Source organism: Meriones unguiculatus, chromosome 11 (assembly GCF_030254825.1).
Source record: "Meriones unguiculatus strain TT.TT164.6M chromosome 11, Bangor_MerUng_6.1, whole genome shotgun sequence".
NCBI classification, from domain to species: Eukaryota; Metazoa; Chordata; class Mammalia; order Rodentia; family Muridae; genus Meriones; species Meriones unguiculatus.
The window spans coordinates 81,992,282-82,012,113 of NC_083359.1; the positions used below are offsets into that span (position 1 = coordinate 81,992,282).

Below are 19,832 nucleotides of genomic sequence, written 5' to 3' on the forward strand. Positions count from 1 at the left end.
TGTCTACTGCATGCCAGGTACACTATCAGCACACTTGGCCCCATTTATTTTGCAAATCACATCTTTTCAGAAAGAACTGGGTATACAGTAAAGACTGACATGTTGGCTTTATCTGAAAACGCAATACTAACAACTTGAAGTTTATATAAGGTATGAATTCAGGCAGAGATTTTCTATGCTTACAGAATAAATTATGTGTTTCCACATATGTTCATTTTTTAGTGTAAAGCAAAATAATTGCCAGGGCACATGAAATAGCACACCAACTGGGCATGGTGGCAGGCGCCTTTAATCCCAGCACTCTGGAAGGCAGAGGCAGGTGGATCTCTGTGAGTTTGAGGCTAGCCTGATCTAGGAAGCAAGGAACGGAGGGAGGGAGGGAGGGAGGGAGGGAGGGAGGGAGGGAGGGAGGGAGGGAGGAAGGAAGGAAGGGGAGAGGGAGGGAGGGAGGGAGGGAGGGAGGGAGGGAGGGAGGGGAGAGGGAGGGAGGGAGGGAGGGAGGGAGGGAGGAAGGGGAGAGGGAGGGAGGGAGAGAAGGAGGGAAGGAGGGAGGGAGGGAGGGAGGGAGGGAGGAAAAGGAGAGGAAGGGAGGGAGGAAAAGGAGAGGGAGGGAGGGAGGGAAGGAGGGAGGGAGGAAAAGGAGAGGGAGGGAGGGAGGAAAAGGAGAGGGAGGGAGGGAGGGAAGGAGGGAGGGAGGAAAAGGAGAGGAAGGGAGGGAGGAAAAGGAGAGGGAGGGAGGGAGGGAAGGAGGAAGGGAGGGAGGGAGGGAGAGAAGAAGGGGAGAGGGAGGGAGGGAAGGAGGAAGGGAGGGAGGAGGGAGGGTGGGAAGGAAGGAGGGAGGGAGGAAGGGAGGAAGGAGGAAAGGAGGGAGGGAGGGAGGAAGGGGAAAGGAGGGAAGGAGGGAAGTAGGGAAGGAAGAAGGGAGGAAGGGGGAAAGGGAGGAAGGAAGGAGGGAGGAAGGAAGGAAGGAGGGAGGGAAGGAGGGAGGAAGGGGGAAAGGGAAAAAGGAGGGAGGGAGGAAGGAGAGAAGGAGGGAGGGAGGAAGGGAAGAAGGAGGGAAGGAAGGAAGGAGGGAGGAAGAGAAGAAGGAAGGAAGGGAGGGAGGGAGGAAGGAAAGGAGGAAGGAAAAGAAAGCATGTCAATCATACTTGGTACTAAACTTACAAAGATCTACATTTCTATGAATGTTCATATTGCAGTAATAAAAACTTCTACAATTAAAATTATGTTTGTTCTACATGGTAAATGAAGACTAGAATACTGCTGCTTTTTAGCATTTTCTGTTGACAATTCAAGGTTCAAAAGCAAGCATACCTGAAAACTTGCCAGCATAAACCTCCTTTTCAAAGCCTTTGAAATGGCTTCAAGTTCTAAACTAATACAAGCTGAAGTGGAAGGACAAGTCAGTAAACTCAGAAAAGATACATTTGCAAGCATTTGCTTCTGAACTACTACTCCAATGAAAGAGTAAACCACTAAATAATAATAATTCCTAAGAATATACTGACATCTTTGAAGGACTCCACATTCCCCTACCTCTATGTGAGCATTTGTATTTTTAACTGGCCCAACTCAAGAATAAACTCTCAGCTTACAGTGATACACAGCAATTACCAGTGAAATTAACAGAAACAGTGTTAGTATAATCTGAAAGTGAAAGCATTACACAACCATCAAGCCGAGCAGAGAATCAGGGAATATAAGAGGCATTTTTTTTTTTACTGTTACAGACAACAATTATTTATTACTTATTTCAAAATGGCAGAAGAAAGGATTTCCAGTGTATTCACCACAATAGAAATGAGTGTTAGAAAAGATACTATGTTTTATTTGTTCTAACCATTATAGAATGCATGTATGTTTAAAAATCAAAGTGTACTGTAATATATATGTGTGTATATATATATATATATATATACACACACACACAAATTTTATATGTTTAAAAATCACAGGGTACTGTAATACATATATATACATTTTATGTTTCTTTAATTTTTATTTTTTTAATATTAGTTACAGTTTGTTACTTTTGTATCCCTGCTGTTATCCTGCTCCCTCATTCCCTCCCAATCCCACCCTTCCACCCTCATCTCCTCCCTGCCCCTTTCCAAGTCTACTGATAGGGAAGAACCTCCTCCCCTTTCATCTGATACTAGTTTATCAGGTGTCTTCAGGACTGGCTGCAAAGTCCTCCTCTGTGGCCTAGCAGGGCTGCTCCTCCCTCGGGAGGGGGGGGAGAGGGGGTCAAAGAGCCCGCCATTGAGTTCATGTCAGAAACAGTCCCTGTTCCCCTTATTAGGGTACCCACTTGGATACTGAGCTACCAAGGGCTACATCTGAGCAGAGGTTCTAGGTTGCATCCATACATGGTCCTTGTTTGGAGAAACAGTCTCATAAAAGACCCCTGTGCCCAGATATATTTGGTCCTTGTGGAACTCCTGTCCTCTCCTGGTCATATTAACTCCCCCCCCCCCTTTTTTTTTTTTGATTCCCTGCACTCTGCCAAAGGTTTGGTTATGAGTCTTAATATCTGCTTTGATACACTGCTAGGTAGAGTCTTTCAGAGGCCCTCTGTGGTAGGCTCCTGTCTTGTTACTTGTTCGCTTCTACATCCAATGTCCATCCCATTTGTCTTTCTAAGTGAGGATTGATCATCGTACCCTGAGTCCTCTTTATTGTTTATCTTCTTTATGTGTATAGATTTCAGTATGTTTATCCTATCTTATAGGTATATATAAGTGAGTATATACCATGTGTGTCTTTCTGCTTTTGGGATACCTCACTCAGGATGATCATTTCTAGGTCGCACCATTTGCCTGCAAATTTCATGACTACCTCGTTTTTAATTGTTGAGTAGTACTCCATTGTGTAAAAGTACAGGAGACAACTTGCTGAACAGAACACCAACAGCACAGGCTCTAACAGCAACAATCAATAAATGGGACCTCATAAAACTGAAAAGCTTCTGTAAAGCAAAGGACATACTCATCAAAACAAAACGACAGCCTACAGACTGGGAAGGGATCTTCACCAACCCTATATCTGACAGAGGGCTGATATCCAGAATATATAAAGAACTAAAGAAATTAAAAAGCAGCAAATCAAGCAATCCAATTAAAAAATAGGGAACAGAGCTAAACAGAGAATTCTCAGTAGAGGAATACAGAATGGCAGAGAAACACTTAAAGAAATGCTCAACATCCTTAGCCATCAGAGAAATGCAAATCAAAACAACCCTGAGATTTCACCTGACACCTACCAGAATGGCTAAGATCAAAAACTCAAGTGACAACACATGCTAGAGAGGTTGTTGAGAAAGGGGAACCCTCCTCCATTGCTGGTGGGAATGCAAACTTGTACAACCACTTTGGAAATCTGGTACTTTCTCAGACAATTAGGAATAGTGCTTGCTCAAGAGGTATTTTTTTAAAACCACCTTGGACTACTGAACTTGAGCAAAATAATGAGGCACAAAAATACTCATCCTTTCTGAGCAAAAGCAACTACTACGGTAACTGTAGGCTAGAAAGAGAATTTACCAAATGGTTATTTTCTTTTATACCTGTTGTACCTACAATATCATGCTCATGCATAACATATCAGACTTAGTTAGCTTTCTATATTCAGTTAATGCTATTGCAAATATTAACATGATCTCTACAGTCTCCAAGTTTACATAATGTCTTTCTATGACAGGGAAATTAAGAGTTCAAAAATATTATCCTAATTCAACTCTGTAGAAAATTGCCACATTGTATCATACTTACTGCCTCTTTAATTTCACAGGAGAATACATGTATCTGAAATTCTTCTGAACCATGAGAACTCTCTGTAAATGCAAAGCAATTACTCTCTGTTGTCCCATCATGTCCACGTGCACAGAACAGCACTTTATAAATTGGAAAAGATGCTATTTCCACATTGCTTGACTGGTCTATGATTCTAAAAAAATTAAAAAATGAGATAAAATATCTATCTTAAAATCACAAAACTTATTAATACAAGTAAACAACTTATCTTCATGTTACTGAAATCTTACATATACATATATATATATATATATACACACCACACAAACAAAATCATTTCTTTTGTTAATTAATTAATTAATTTACTTTGCACCCCAGTAGGAAGTTTCCCTCTCTCCTCTCCTCCTAGCCCCCTTATGCCCCTCACTTTCTTCTCAGAGAAGGGAAACTTCCCATGGGTATCAACCAACCTTGGCATATCAAGTAGGACTGGGCCTGTCTTCTACTGAGGCTAGGCAAGGCCGGCCAGTTAGGGGAAGGGAAAAAAGGCAAGCAGCAGATATGGAGGCAGCCCCTGCTCCTGCTGTTATGGAGGACCAAGCTGTACATCTGTTACATATGTGGGAGGGGGCTAGAAACATCCCATGGATGCTCGCTGGTTGGTGGGTCAGTCTCTGTGAGCCCCTATAGGTCCAGGTGTCCTTGGTGTCCTTGGTCTCTCTGGCTCTTTAAATCCTTCCTCCCGTCTTGAGCTCCACCTAATGTTTGGCTGTGTGTCTCTGCATCTGTGTGTCAGCGGCTAGGTGATGCCACTCAGATAACTGTTATGCTAGCCTCCTGTCTGCAAGAATAGCAGAATACTATTGGTAGAGCAAGTGGTGGGCTCTCTCTCACAGCATATGACTCAAGTTGGGGGAGTCACTGATTGGCTAGGTTGAAGGTTTTGTGTGGGGGTTGTTGTCCCCCTCCCTCTACTGGAAGTCCCCCTGACTACAGGAGGTGGTCACTTCAGGCTCCATTTCCCCCTCTGCTAGGAATCTCAGCTAGGGTCACCACAATAGACTCCCCAGAGCCTCCCCTGTCCCACAGAGGTCCCTCAACTGATTTCAGTTTTCTCTTCCAGGCCTCGCAAAAATCATTTCATTTTAACAATTTCTTCATTCTTATGTTTCCAATGAGCCAAATAATATACTCTCCAACATCAACTACATATAGATATAACTATATATGTATGTATTATATATGTATATCATACTAGTATATCACTCATACCAACAGTTTTGTTCTTGTGTTAAAAGCAGTTTCAAAAAGGGGAGGAAGATATCAAAAGTAGAAGGAAGATTGTTGAGAAAAAAAGGTTTCAACAGAAAAGAGGAGAAAGCTAGACAAAGATAACAGAGGACAGACAAAAATGCCTAAAACTCAGCATATACATGCATCAAGTTGTCAAAGATTTTTTGTTGTTTTTGTTTAGTTGGTTTCGTTGTTGTTTATTTTTGGGATAAGATCTCTCTATTACATAGATATGGCTGTCCTCAGACTCACTTTTTAGAACAAGCTGGCCTTGAACTCAAAGATAGACCTGCCTCTGACTGGAATGTACACCACTACAACATCCTACACCCAACAAATAAAAATTTTTTTTAAAGAAGCATGCTTCAGATCTCTGGAAATAAAGACACATGCCTGGAAAAAAAGAAAGAAAGAATAGCAGCAATCATTGTTAAAAAGCCCATTTCTTTTTATTCCTTTGTTTTTCTGTGTATGTTTGTTACATGAGGGTTTGTATTTGCAGATGTTTGTGTGTGCATGTGTAAGTGCCTATACAAGTACATGGAAATGTCAGAGGTTTACCTCAGTTATCAATCCTTAAGAGGTTTCTACCTTGTTTCTTTGTCATCAGCAAGCACCACCAACCCTGCCTCTGCTCCTGTTCCTCAACACTGGGACTACAGGCATGTAGTCACACTGGGATTTTTCTTTCTGATGTTAGTGACCCAAACTCAGGTCCTGTTTTGCATAATAAAATGAGTTTTTGCTCACCTTGACATTTGAGAGACTGTCTCACTGGGACTTGTGGCTAGACTAGCACACAGCCACCCCAGGGATCTGCCTGTCTTATTTTGAAGGCTTGAGAGACGAAGGAAAGTGCGTGCTTTACAAGTAAAAGGACCTGAGTTACACCTCTAGGAAAGAAAAGAATCTGGTGTGGTGTTCTGTGCTCATCACACCAGTGCTAGGAGGTTGGCAGGTAGCTCTTGAGACCTCATGGGCTAGCCAGCAAGCCAACCTAGAAAACTTGGCAAATTCCAGGCCAGTAAGACACTTCGGCTCAAAACAATTTTTAATTTCAATTTTTAAAAGGTAGCACCTAAAGAGCACCACCAGTGGCTGTCCTCTGCCTCCACCACACATACCTACACACAGTCCACATGAATAATAACACAATCTTTCCTAAGGCACTAAAGGCATTTTTATAAGAACCTTATAAACCTACACTGCTACTATTAGTACTGAACTTACTGTCCTGGTAATGTTGAAAATAGTCTCTGCAGGTGGAAAGATGGCTCAGCATTTAAGACCTCTGTCTGCTCTTCCAGATGTCCTGAGTTCAATTCCCAGCAACCACATGGTAGCTCACAATCATCTATAATGTGATCTGGTGCCCTCTTCTGGCATGCAGGTACACATGCAGATAGAGCATTCATATAATATAATATATATTATATTATACACACACATATATTAGAAAATACTCTCTGCAAACAAAAACAGGCTCTAAGCCTAAATGTAATCTTTAATTTGTACAGTATAAGTGAACTCACAGTTTAATTCTATATCTGATTTATGATACAACATACTCATCACAGCTCAGAATAATTAATCATACATTAAGAAAATTAAGGCTTACCTCACAGAACCATCTGGAACGTTGGGCACATACAGAGTAACAGCAAAGGGGTGCTGACTGGAAGCTCTCACAGTCGCCATTGCCCGCAAAGCTTCTACTTCACTACGTGGGGAAGAGACCTTCATACATCCTAAGTATGTCAATTTGTTAAATAGAACACTGTCTTCTTCAGGAAATCTGCTTGGATAAGATGGTCTGGGTGTGGAAACTTCTAGAAAAAAAAATATCACGTCACTAGTACATATTCCATGAACAAGTCATCTCTTCATTTCCCTGATCACTGGCATGTGGGAACTATTAAGTATTCTAATAAAGTTGGGTCTCCTCCAATTAATTTTGGTGGTCATTCCACCCAACTTAACTCCTCTATATAACAAATATGTACATAATTCTATGCACAACATTTTTAAAGCTCATTATTGTTAGAGAATATCTACCTGAATGTAAAAAGGAAAACAAAATTCATTTTAAACATTATAAATCATTTTAGCCATTAATTTTATTTAAACTATAAAGATCAAAATTTAAATTATTTTAGTATTAGTATTATTACATGTACATATGTTCTTATGTATTTCTGTTAGCTTATTAAGATATATGAAGCAAACAAGGCCCCATAGTAAAATCATGCATAGTAAATTAGCAAGCATAATACATAGGGAAGTTTACTGGCATTTGTGCAACTGGGTTTCTAAAGATGAGAAAGGGATTTTTTGGTTTTGGTTTTGTGCGGTTTTTTTTGTTTGGTTGGTGGTTGGTTGGTTGGTTTGATTTGGTTTGGTTTGGTTTGGTTTTTGGTTTTCTGAGACAGGGTTTCTCTATGCAGACTTCACTGTACTGGACTTGCTTTATAGACCATGCTAGCCTTGAACTCACAGAGATCTGTCTGCCTCTGCCTCCCCAAATGCTGGGATTATAGGTGTGCACCACTGTGCTCAGCTTGAGGAGATTTTTGGTTTTGGTTTATTGTCTTTCGAGACAGGATTTCTCTGTGTAACTCTGCTATACTGAAACTCACACTCGAGACCAGGCTGGCCTCAACTCAAGACATCTGCCTGCCTTTTCCTCCCAAGTGATGGGATTAAAGGCATGTGCCGCCACCACCTAGAGAGAAGGGGAATTTTTTATAAGAACATAAATATTCTACAAATCTGTGTAACAAAAGATTGATAACTATAAATTCTAGACACAAAACAATAGTAGATAAATGGGTCTAAAATTATAGACAATACAGTTAGTAAGCAAAACCTTTAAACTATTACAAATATAAGCATTTTAATTATTAACGAAATAAGTAGAAAAATCAAAGAAATAACTAAAAAATTCTAAATCTGACTAACATAGGATCTACAAATGAAATATTCTCTGGAAGGTTATTGAACAGGGGATTTTTTTTCTACAAAAGGAAATTTGTTACAGTAAATTCCTTCAGAGTAAGGAAAATTACATAGGAGGGAACTGACAGCCCCCAAGAAAGACTCTGCTCAGACTCAAGGCAATACGCAAATGTCAAACACTTTGTTAAGTAATTTCCAGGAATACAGGAGGATTTAATGTGGAGGGGTGAAGGGGGGTTGTAACTGCCAAGGGGAAAACATGGCTAAAAAATTTCCAAACACAGTTAAATATATGGATGTCCATATTCAAGAATCTCATTGATTCTTTAAAAAACAGGAACTCAATAGAAATCAAACCACTGACCTAATGGTTTACTGCTGCAGCTATTCTGAAAGGAATAAGCAAGAAAATCACAAGCTCACAGCCTGCCTGTGAGTAAGTCCATGTCAGCCTGAGCAACCCAGCAAGTCCTAGTCTCAAAATAACAGAGGAAAGGAAAGCTGAACATAAACAGCATTGCCTAGCATTCCACAAAGCTCTAAACTCAATCCCCAGGTACTGGTAACAAAAAGTGGAGGCAAAGGGGTAGATGATAGGAATCTTCTCGTCTGAAACTACAGAGGAATCTTCTCGTCTGAAGAAATGGCTCAGAGGTTGAATGTTTGCTGCTCTTTGCAAAGGACCTGAATTCGGGTCCTAGCAACCATGGTGGTGACCCCCAAGCACCTGTAACTCCAGTGCCCTCTGCTGGCTCTGAGCAGCAACTGCACAAACTCACGCAGGTAAACTCACAAACGTATACACACAGAGAAATAAACAAATAAAATAAAAAATAAATCTCAAAAATGAAAAAGAAGAAACTATAAAAATGAGAAGACAGTGAACATCTTTCAAGAGTTCAAAGAACAATCAACCAAAACTATTCATCAGCAATGAAGGTACAACAAAGCCATTTTCTTATAAAGAAAACTGAAGATTCAAAACCAGCTCTGGAAGAAAAGCTATCACAAGCATTCCAACCCGAAGAAAATAATATCATAGGGCAATCTAGAGTATAAAAAGTGAACAAAGACAGAAATGAAAAATATAAAACTCCGCCAGGCAGTGACGGCACATGCCTTTAATCACAGCACGAGGGAGATGGTGGCAAGCGCATCTCTGAGTTCAAGGCCAGACTGATCTACAGAACAAATTCCAGCCAGAGATACACAAAGAAATCCTGTCTCAAAAAACTTATAAAATAAGATAAACTCATTTTTTCCTTACAAAGTCTTTAAAATGTGTATAACTACTGAAAGCTGAGTATATTACACTGTGTCTTGGGTTTGTCAATGTACGTTATGTAATACATATAGCAGCATAACAAATGGAAATTAAAAGGAACTTGGCATGGTTACAGTACTTCCACATTGTGCCTGAAACGGTTTTAAAAAAATGATCTCTAAGTAGGTATACATTCAATACTACATAAATGTTCAAATAATTAAGTTCTCTTTCACCAAACCACATTTCTTATCATTTCATTCTTGGTTATATTACAATATAATTATTTTCCCTTCCTACTTTGACTTTTTCTAGCTGACACAATTATTTTTTAAAAAAAAGTATTCTTTGATATTTTCTTCTTAAATGCTTGGTCCATCTTTTCTTTCTTTCTTTCTTTCTTTTTCCTTTTTCAAGAATATAATTCAGACTCATTCATGACATGCAGGTGCTCTATCACTAAAACCTCTAGGAGAAACTTTATCATATAAAGAGTCAGGGGTCTGATTTTATCTTATTCCATTATGAGAAACAACTGCCCCAATGCCATCTATTGAATCGCCATATTCCTCCTCAGAACTGAAGCTAATTCTGTCATTTTCTTTCACTCTAATCATATATTTCTTTTTCCAGTCATCTTGCACTGACTAGATTGTTAGAATTTCACAGTACCACAGCAATAAATACCAACTTCCTAGTTGTTCTTGATTAGATGCATTAAAATATAAGAACACATATAAAATTTTGATAGGTATCATTTCTCTGGTTAAATATATTTCCTTCTATCCAGAGTTTGACAGGTGTTCTTACATACTCTGAACTCTCCTCTCTCTCCTCTCCTACCTGTTTTCTCTTTCCTCTCTCTCCCCTCCCTCTCTCTCTCTCTCTCTCTCTCTCTGTGTGTGTGTGAGAGAGAGAGAGAGAGAGAGACAAATTGACTTTTTAATATGTACCGACTGACAGGAATTTTTTCTTTAGGTGGTAAATCACTTTTAAGACATCTTAATGTTGAATCATCCCTTGCCCCATTAAGCATTATGATTACATTCCCTACATAGGTTCCATCATTCCCCACTATTTAATACTTTGCTCAATATCTAAACTTATCTTAAACCAATATTGAAAATTGGATTATTAGAGCCCTAATCCAGTCCAGACAACCCCTCCTCATTAAAGTGATTAATTGAGGAGTCTGAATACAGAACAAACCTTCACCAATGAATCAATTCATGTCATTCTCCTAACTGGTTAGTTGGTCAAATTAGAGTAAAATACTGAATTTAATCAGTAAAAGAATAATTTCTGTCTCTAGATATGAGCACATTATCACCCACTCTTACCATTTACTGTTGGTAGCCACTGTGTGACCATAAGGCAGCTACTTGCAGAAAACAATAACATGGAGAAAACTAGAATCATGTTGACACTCATGAGCGATTTTCTTAATCACAGTATTTAAAGCAAAAGACCCATCAAAACTCTAATTGGCACCTTCTGGTGGCCACGCAAATTAAAGACCATAGAAGAAGGAAACTTCTTTTTGCCTACTTGTCCTCAGTATTGCTGGCAAGTTTATCTACTCTGTTGTTGCACCAGTTCTTAACCAGTATTAGAATAAACTTTTTCAGAATTCCAATGTAGACTAAAGACAAACAGCTCTGCAGGAATTATCTAGGCTACAGCTCCAGGTTGGGGCTGCTAAGACATCCAGCATCATGGACTAAATATCAGATTCTCAGTCTTTCCAGCATGAGACAGCCATTGGTGGACCACTTGAATTGCAGTCTAATAAGTCTAATATAAGCCAGTCTAATAAACTCCCCTTTACTATAAATAATATTAAATATAATTGCATTCATTTTAAAAATATTAAATATAATTAAATACAAAGATATTAAATAAGTAAGTAAATATAATAAATATAATTGACACTCATTCTATCAGGTATGTTTTTTCTTTTTTTTGATCTTACACTTTCCCTATCAAATATATTTTTGTGCACTCTTTTAAAAGCAAAACAAAAATAAAGCCTTGAACACTATGGCTGGATTCTTAAAATCTATTGCTGAGCAGGTAGACATGGCCACCTGTGCTGGAGACATACACCTTTTGTCTCATGGAGACTGGTTTGGGAAAAGACTATCTGAAATGCTGGCTTGACCCTTGGAAAGGACAGAAAGCAGCTGGGGATTCTGAAGTCTCTGTATCTCTGCAGGTGGTTTTGATCTGCCAAGCAGGCAACATTCCAGAGCTTTTTCATGTCTAGTATGAAGAATGAAGACACTCCTCAGCAACCATGAACAAAGTGTCTGGCTAGACCCAAGTGGTTTACGCCCATGCCCTCCTCCTCATCCTGTTTTTGGTGACACTCTTTGCCTGCTTCTCAAATCAGTTCCTCTTCATTCCCTGCCACAGAGAATCAAGTTACCATTAGTACTCAGTTCCCACACTGAAAACCTGGATATATTTGTCTTCCTCTTTCCCCTACTGTGCCTGCCTCCCCCTCCTACCCCATTCATAAAATCTGAGTCTTCCCAAATGCTAGCTTGAGATTCCTCTCAATCATTTATTGAATGTTCACCACCCCTTTCACCTTGACCCTGGCAATGGCTTCTGTCTCCACCAGGACTCCAAAACATTTGGCACAAAATGAAGAAGAAAAGCTGTGAAGCAGAGGCAGAAGGATTTCAAGTGGGGAGTGGGGGTGGGGTTGATACACCATAGAAAACAAAGCTGCCCCCTCAATTGAGGAATGGATGCAGAAATTGTGAAACATCTACACAATGGAATATTACTCAGCAATGAAAAATAAGGAAATCATGAAATTTGCAGGTAAATGGTGGGAACTGGAAAGGATCATCCTGAGTGAGCTGTCCCAGAAACAGAAAGACACACACGGTATATACTCACTCATGTAGACATGTAATATAGGATAAACCTACTAAAATCTATACATCTAAAGAAACTAATCAAGAGAGAGAACCCTGACTAAAATACAAAATCCCCATCCCAAAAGGCAAAGAGGAAGGACTTCAGAAGAAGAAAACAGTAAACAAGCTAGGAACCTGCCACAGAGGGCCTCTGAAAGGCTCTGCCCTGCAGACTATCAAAGTAGACGCTGAGACTTATGGCCAACTGTTGAGCTGTGTACACAGAATCTTATGTAAGAAGTGGGAAATAGTAAGATCTGGAGAGGACAGGAACCCCACAAGGAGAGCAACAGAACCAGAAATACAGAATACAGGGGTCTTCCCAGAGATTCATACTCTAACCAAGTACCAGGCATGGAGGTAACCTAGAACCCCTTGCACAGATGTAGCCCACGGCAGTTTAGTGTCCAAGTGGGTTACATAGTAATGGGAAGAGGGACTGCCTCTGACATAATCTGACTGGCCTACTCTTTGATCACCTCCCCCTGAGGGGGGAGCAGCATTACCAGGCCACAAAAGATGACAATGCAGCCACTCCTGAGGAGATCTGATAGACTAAGATCAGAAGGAAGGAGAGGAGGACCTCACCTATCAGTGGACTTGGGGAGGGGCATGCATAAAGAAGGGGGAGGGAGGGTGGGCTGGGGAGGGGAAGAGAAGAGGCTTATGGGGGGATACAAAGTGAATAAAGTGTAATTAATAAAAATAATAATAATAATAAAAGAAAACAAAGCTGCCTCTGTAGAATACAACAGGATTGAGCAGGCACTACAGAAACAATTTACACAGACCTCTTCTTCAACGAGATGGTCAGGTATGCTCTTTAGGAACCCCTAATACATTATAAAAAGCATCTTTACTTATGAAAAGGTTATCAGAGTATATACCACACTCATACATGGCTGCATGTTTTATTTTTAGTTTGAGATGGTATTCTAAATGTTTTTAAGATTATTTATTATTTATATAGTATTCTGCCAGCATGTACGCCTACACTCCAGAGGAGGGCACCAGATGTCATTATAGATGGTTATGAGCCACCAAGTGGTTGCTGAAAATGGAACTCAGGACCTTTGGGGAAAAAAATCAGTGCTCTGAAACTCTGAACCATCTCTCTAAGCCCTGTGGCTGTATTTTTATGAGATATACTGATGGATCTGATGTGCTATTTTAGTTGGAATTGCCAATTATACTTTAAAATATGGGTAAACTTTGTGGACAAGCACATGATGTAAAAGATCCGTGACACTATTCTTTTACTTTTTCTTTTTTCTTTACTCTGTGTAGCCTTGGCTATCCTAAACTCACTTTGTAGACCAGGCTAGCCTCGAACTCAAAGCAATCCACCTGCCTCTGCCTCCCTGAGTGCTGAGATTACAGGCTGTGCCACTATGCCCAGCTGACACTATTCTTTTGTTTTTGTTTTTTGAGACAGGGTTTCTCTGTGTAGCCAGGGATGTCCTGGAACTCAGGCTGTAGACAAGCTGGTCTCAAACTCAGAGATCCACCTGCCTTCTATTCCCACGTGCTGGGATTAAAGGCATATGATACCACCACCCGACTAATGCTATTCTTTAATTCCCACGAATGTTTAACTTGTTCAACAAGTACTGAGAACATATTATGTGCAAATTTGCAGAGGTAATATGAGAGCTCAAACAGAGTTCTTATTCTAAAAAAAAAAGAAAGAAAGAAAAAAAGTTGACACCTGAATATTTTACAGGCAGATATATAGCCAAAGCCCATAAAAACCAAAATAGAAACTTCTAACCAGAACTGAAAGCATAGTGGCCCTGATCTAAATTAAACAAAACTAAGAATGGGCATGGGTTTTTGTTTTTTTGTTTGTTTTTTGTTTGTTTGTTTGTTTGTTTTTTGGAGGGGGGGGGTTAGGGGAACCATGGGGGCAATGCCATCAGGCTGGACTAAAATTAGTCATTCTGCCTCAGCCTCCTGTGTGCTCTTTAAGGCCAGTCTGGGTGACACTGTCTCAAAAGAAAAAGAAAAAAAAGAAAAAGAAAAAAAAATTAAATACTGGGCTCAAGGACTGGATCATCAGTTAAGAGAACTTGCTGTGCTCTCTTCTCACACTCCCTCTGCTCTTCTATCTGTCTCTGTCTCTCTCTAAGGTGACTCCCCTCCTTTCCTTTCCACAATAAACTTCCTTCCTTAAATCAAAAAAAAAAAAGTACTTGTACAATCCTGAGGACTGGAGTTAAGATCCCAGCACCCACATTACAACCCTCACACTATGCAAACACTATCCAGTTCCAAAGGTTACAACACTCTGTAACATTTGTGGGTACATAGACATGTGGCATGTGTCTACAATGACACAAAGGCACATATACGCACACAAATCTTTTTGTCAAAATTAAAGACAATGTTAAACTAAAATTTTTCTAATTCTCATCTTAAGTTTTTGTTATTTTATTCCATTTCCCTTCTAATCTTTAAGTATCCAATAGAGTACCTGTATTAGAGGGATCCAAAATTAACTGAAGAGGTGGCTTATTTGTTTGGCTGGCTGAAACATCTCCAAAGGAACAGTCTGAAACCTCACTGGATCCGTAACAATCAACATGTAGTCTGCTTTGTCCTTTCTCAGAATCTCTCAAAACCTCTTCCATGGCTTTTTCCAACTGTTCATCACCATTGGAAGCTATCTAAAGGCAGAGAAAGACAATTCTTTTTCAACCCTCTTAATTATGCATCTTAATTTATTTAAAATATTTCATTTTAAAAAATTAAAATCTAAATTTTTGAATATACAGTCAATAAATGAGGACAATTTGCAGTGATATCTAATTTCACATACCCATAAATCCTAACTGATAAAATACTAAAGGAAAGAGTACTTATTAGTTTAACCAAAGGATTCTTCATAAAATATTGCAGGTGCTTTCAAACTACATTTGACAGTCAAAACCAGTGAGATGGCTCGGTGGGTAAAAGCGCTCACTGCCAAACCCAACTACCTGAGTTCAATCTCCAGATCCCTCATGGTCAAAGGAGAGAACCAACTCCAGAAACCTGTCCGTGGACCTCCACACAATGTACTGTATCACACACATGCTGCACCCACACCACACACACACACACACACACACAATCAGACCATGGCTAACTTTCTTACTTACATTTTTTCTAAAAAGTAAGTGGGGAACAAGCGTAAGTAAATAAATGGTAACTTAAGCACAATAATGCTAATACAGCTGTCAAAAATTAAGGCACTGAGATCATTTGGATAGAACTATGTACTAGACATAATATAAGTACTTAATAATCTCTTTTACAGTATATTTCCGACTCACTGATACATTTTGATGTCATATTTACTATTAGGAAGTCATAAATAAAGTAATACTTTATTATTATTTCCATTCCTATTTACAAAAAACGGTTACCAATCCCCATGCACATATAACAGGGATTTCTTGCTTTCCATTCTTTGACTTAAGAAAGACAGCCCAAAATTTAAGAGAGAGAACAAACATATCCAAATGAAAATTCAACTACCAAAAATATAAAATATACACTTTTAAACTAATTAGTCAACTGTTAAACCATATCCCAGACTTTCACATGATTTAAAGCAAAACATACATAAACAGGAAAAACCTGGCAATTAAAACCCAGAAGAGAAACAAAAACAATCAAATAAATTTATGTAAAAATTAATCAGTAAGTTTAGTTCATAAATTATTTTTTTCTCTATTTCCCTTCTCTTTCTTCCTCCAAGAATTTCTTATTAGACAGTAAATATAACCAAATCAAACCAAATCTAAAAGAATCAATCAAACATTTGACTTTTATTATCTAGGTCAGTACTTTAAGAAACCCTTCAGTTTTCATCATCAAATGAGCTCCAAATGGTTGAAAAAAGAAAAAATTAATAAAAAATAGTGGCGTATTAGAAAAAGAAGAAACAGTACCTTCAGCTGTGGCTTCCCATCATCCTTTGTAGAGGTGTCATCTGCGTGCTGAGGAACCAAAACAAATTCTTCACTGTTCAGTGTGGCCACAGAATCAGATGACCCGCTAACCTTCTGTAACGAAGCTCTGACCTCCATTTCAGTTCTGCAAACTTCTCTTCCCACATCCACCTGGCACAGCGAAAGAGAGAGAAAGAGAGAGAGAGAGAGAAAGGAAAACTTGATTAAAAACAAACTAGTTTAAAAATGAACTAAGAAAGCTTTTTAAAATGGTTCATATGAAAAAAGAAGCCTGGCAAGTAGATTGTCTCCAGATTAGGGAGGCTGTCTTCTTGGACTAGGCCTTATGGCGGAAATGCACTCTCTACACTGTTAACTTTCAGACTAAAAGAACACTGTTGCATGAAAAATACAGCCCAGCAGTACCTCAACCAAACAAACTTACTTCTACTTAATTCTGTTTTGTTAAGAAATACTGAAGGTTTTGTTTGTTTGTTTCAACAAATAGCAGGAAAAACGTAAGCATATGACTAGAAAAATATAAAAATTCATACAAACGGTGGGGGGTACTGGAGGGGCAGGGTTACTGTAGTCTCAGCTACCTAGGTCTGAGATAGGAAATGCTTTAAGGCCAGAAGTTCAGCACAGCAAAAAAGAAAAACACAGTAAAACCCTGTCTCATAAAATAGAGCTATAGATATTCAATTACTTTATTAAATCCAAAAGGTTTCAAAACACTTATCTCCTAAAGACCAAGTGCCATACTTTTAAGTATTTGGAGGGATTATTGAATTGACACATTAAGATAAAATTTAATACTCTACAACATGTATTTCCTCTCCAGAGATATTAATATCTAACACACGAGAAAGAAAGCTTTCATACATGGTAATCATGTACCAAGTTAAGTCTCAATAATCAAATTCAATGAAATTAAATTTTACTGATAGATCTATTGTCTCACAAAAGCTCGAAATTTTAAGAAGTTCTTATATTCATTCATACAACTAATTTTGCCTGATATATATACTACATATGGACCTAATCCTGGGTTACATGCCTGAAGAAGGCTGGACAGGTAGGCAATGTCCCAAAGCTTAAATATTAGTTGGTGGGGAGAGGACAAAGCAGGAGGGAGGGAAGGAAAAGGGAGAACAGGGGGAGGGAAGGAGGAGTGAGAACGGGGGAGAGGAAAGGAAAAGAGAGTTTCCCAAACTAAAAACTATAAAGAAAGTAAAACAGCAAGTGACAGAAAAACAGTGCAGACTGTAGGAGTAATAACTTCAAGTAAGGTGGTAGAATTCTTAGAGAAAAATACTTTAAAAAAAAAAAAGCCTTAAATCAAATAATGTGCACTGTTAATAAATTGGTAATGTGACAAGGGCAGGACAGGCAGGCTGACCTGAAGAACACAGGACCAGGCAATCCATGGACAGTCCATGAACAAAAGTCTCCAAAAATGTTCTGTCAAATGCATCACTATTTTCATTGTACATCTAAATATGGCTGCAATGTTCCACCTTGTCATTAGGTGGCACTAAAACCATTAATCTTGACAAAAAAGAAAAATCCAAGTTCAAATTGCACATTTAAAAATTACTTTTCAACTTTAAAAAAAAATCAAAATTCCCAGAACACCCAAACAAAAAAGAATTATACTCCTTATCTATGTGTCATCTGTTGCTGTTTTGTAAGTAAATTGCTTTTCTTTGTAAAACTCTTCATTTATCTTGTAGTTTTTTTTTTTAATCACTTCATATACTGTGTTCATGAAACTCCAGCATGAGTTAGCAAGTCATGTCTTTTTCTCTTTTACGCTGTACTTTGAATCCTTACTTGCCAAAGCATCATACAATCCAAGTATCTTTCTGTGGTTACTCCTTCTCCAAACTGCTGTTAAGTTTTTCTACCTGACTTCTAAATGTTGGAAGTTCTTAACCTTGCACACTCGCTACCGTCCCATTGCACTAAATGAAAAGTTCCTATGTGTCTCTACACTCAGCCTCCCAAATTTCTATCCCAACACAAACATAAATATCTCTTCTAATTTCCTAACTTGGAATCCAAATCCCTTCTTGTCGTTTTCAAAGAGAAGTTTTATCAGTATCTTAAATCAAATGTGACCAATAGAATTTTGAATGAAACTTCCATACCTGTTTCCCATCCACAGTTCTCATGTTAGTAACCAAGCCTCTTTCTACTAACTTGCTCAAACAAACCTGCTTCCTTCCCCTCTACTGCTTCACTCTTCACATCAGCAGGTTATATAGTCGGCCCCCTCCAAAATAAACCCTACCTCTATCCATTTCAGTGGAAATACTTCCAGCAGAAGAAACAGGATGTATAAGAGCATATGTAAAAGCAGATTCAGTCTAAAACTTGAGATAATATTTGCTATAACACAAATGGAACCCAGGCTGTATGCTGTGCCTTACTGGGCTCACTGTACTCTCTCATTAGAGCACCTCAATCCAAGCAAATTTTTTCCTACATTACATACAGACTTGACTCTCAGAACTACTACACCTTCTGTATTCATTTTCATTCATGCATTTAACACATATTCCGTGAGTCTCTACTATGCACCAGAAACTAGACTCATGAGTAAACCACTGTTGTCTCTGTCTTCCTAACACTAACAATGGTTTCGTGTGTCTTATAACAATTGTGTACTAAAGTCTCTAAATCTGTTAAAATAAGCTTTCTCCCTATACAAGCTGTTTTATCACAATTTCAAGCAGTGAGAGCTAAATCAGGACTATCAGAAATGTATAAGGAACAGGTGAGTAACAGTCTGCTTTTATCATTTATTAACATAAAATACAAATAAGCCTATAAAAAGTTAAAATATATCAAAACATAAGCACAAAAACATTAACAGAACATACATAGTACCATTAAAGAGAAATGTATAAAAACATAAAGATCCAGTATCATACATAAGTGAGTAAAATGAGCTGTAACCACATTCTGAGCCCGAGTATCACAGTGACTGCTGTGTGAACTAATCATGCTCGTGTGAGCAATTTGTCACTGCAAGAAACTGCATACACCCCAAGAAGTGATCTGACTTTTGCAACAGGTGTCAGACCATTGATCAAACGAGAGAGAAGAATCATATGAGAAAAAGTACTCTGTTCAAGACAGAGAGAAGAGAGTTTCAAAAATTCACAGAGGCAAAGTCCTGAACCTAGAAAGTCCAGAAAAAAACAGATGGTGTTCACAGAAAATAAGCCAAGATGAACACAGATCCCTGAAAGAAAGATGAGAACCATAAAAACATCCTCCAAAAAAGTTCAACACTCGAATAAACAAAGGAAACAAAAAGTCCACAAATTCAACAGATGTTCCTCCTTGCCCCAGTACATAACCATCAGCCCACAGGAAGCCATTCCACAACCTCATCGTCCCTTTCTTGTTCCCCCCTACCCTACCCTCTGGTGTATCCCCTTTTTCTTTTTATTTCATTTTAACTGTAGTTTCGCTGCCTTACTGTTTTAAAAAAAATTTTATTTACATATTTTTCATTATTGGGCCACCTTTTTGCTTTTCGTTCCCCTGCCATGTTTATTTTTCTCTCTCCTACATTTTCAGTAATTGCTGTTGTTTTTCCAAAACAAACAGTAAACCTCATTTTATTTTTACTCCCCTTCTTAGATTTATCTAATTTCGTTTCTAAACTTTCTGATTATTTAAAAATCTT

The 19,832-nt window shown here is 38.6% G+C and overlaps 1 protein-coding gene across 4 annotated transcripts in view; it reads right to left on the reverse strand.

Annotated features, from left to right (window-relative positions):
* Rabgap1l (RAB GTPase activating protein 1 like) overlaps positions 1 to 19,832 on the reverse strand; it is a 626,983-nt gene that overhangs the window by 552,160 nt on the left and 54,991 nt on the right. For 3 of the 4 annotated variants that reach the window (XM_060364539.1, XM_060364540.1, XM_060364542.1), the window contains exons 2-5: positions 16,130 to 16,300; positions 14,668 to 14,860; positions 6,664 to 6,874; positions 3,771 to 3,945 (exon numbers count right to left, since the gene is read on the reverse strand). In XM_060364539.1, the coding sequence (XP_060220522.1) occupies positions 3,771 to 3,945; positions 6,664 to 6,874; positions 14,668 to 14,860; positions 16,130 to 16,267 (717 nt within the window). In that variant the 5' untranslated portion in view covers positions 16,268 to 16,300. The remainder of the gene's footprint in view (positions 1 to 3,770; positions 3,946 to 6,663; positions 6,875 to 14,667; positions 14,861 to 16,129; positions 16,301 to 19,832) is intronic. The other variant, XM_060364541.1, reaches the window with a different exon arrangement.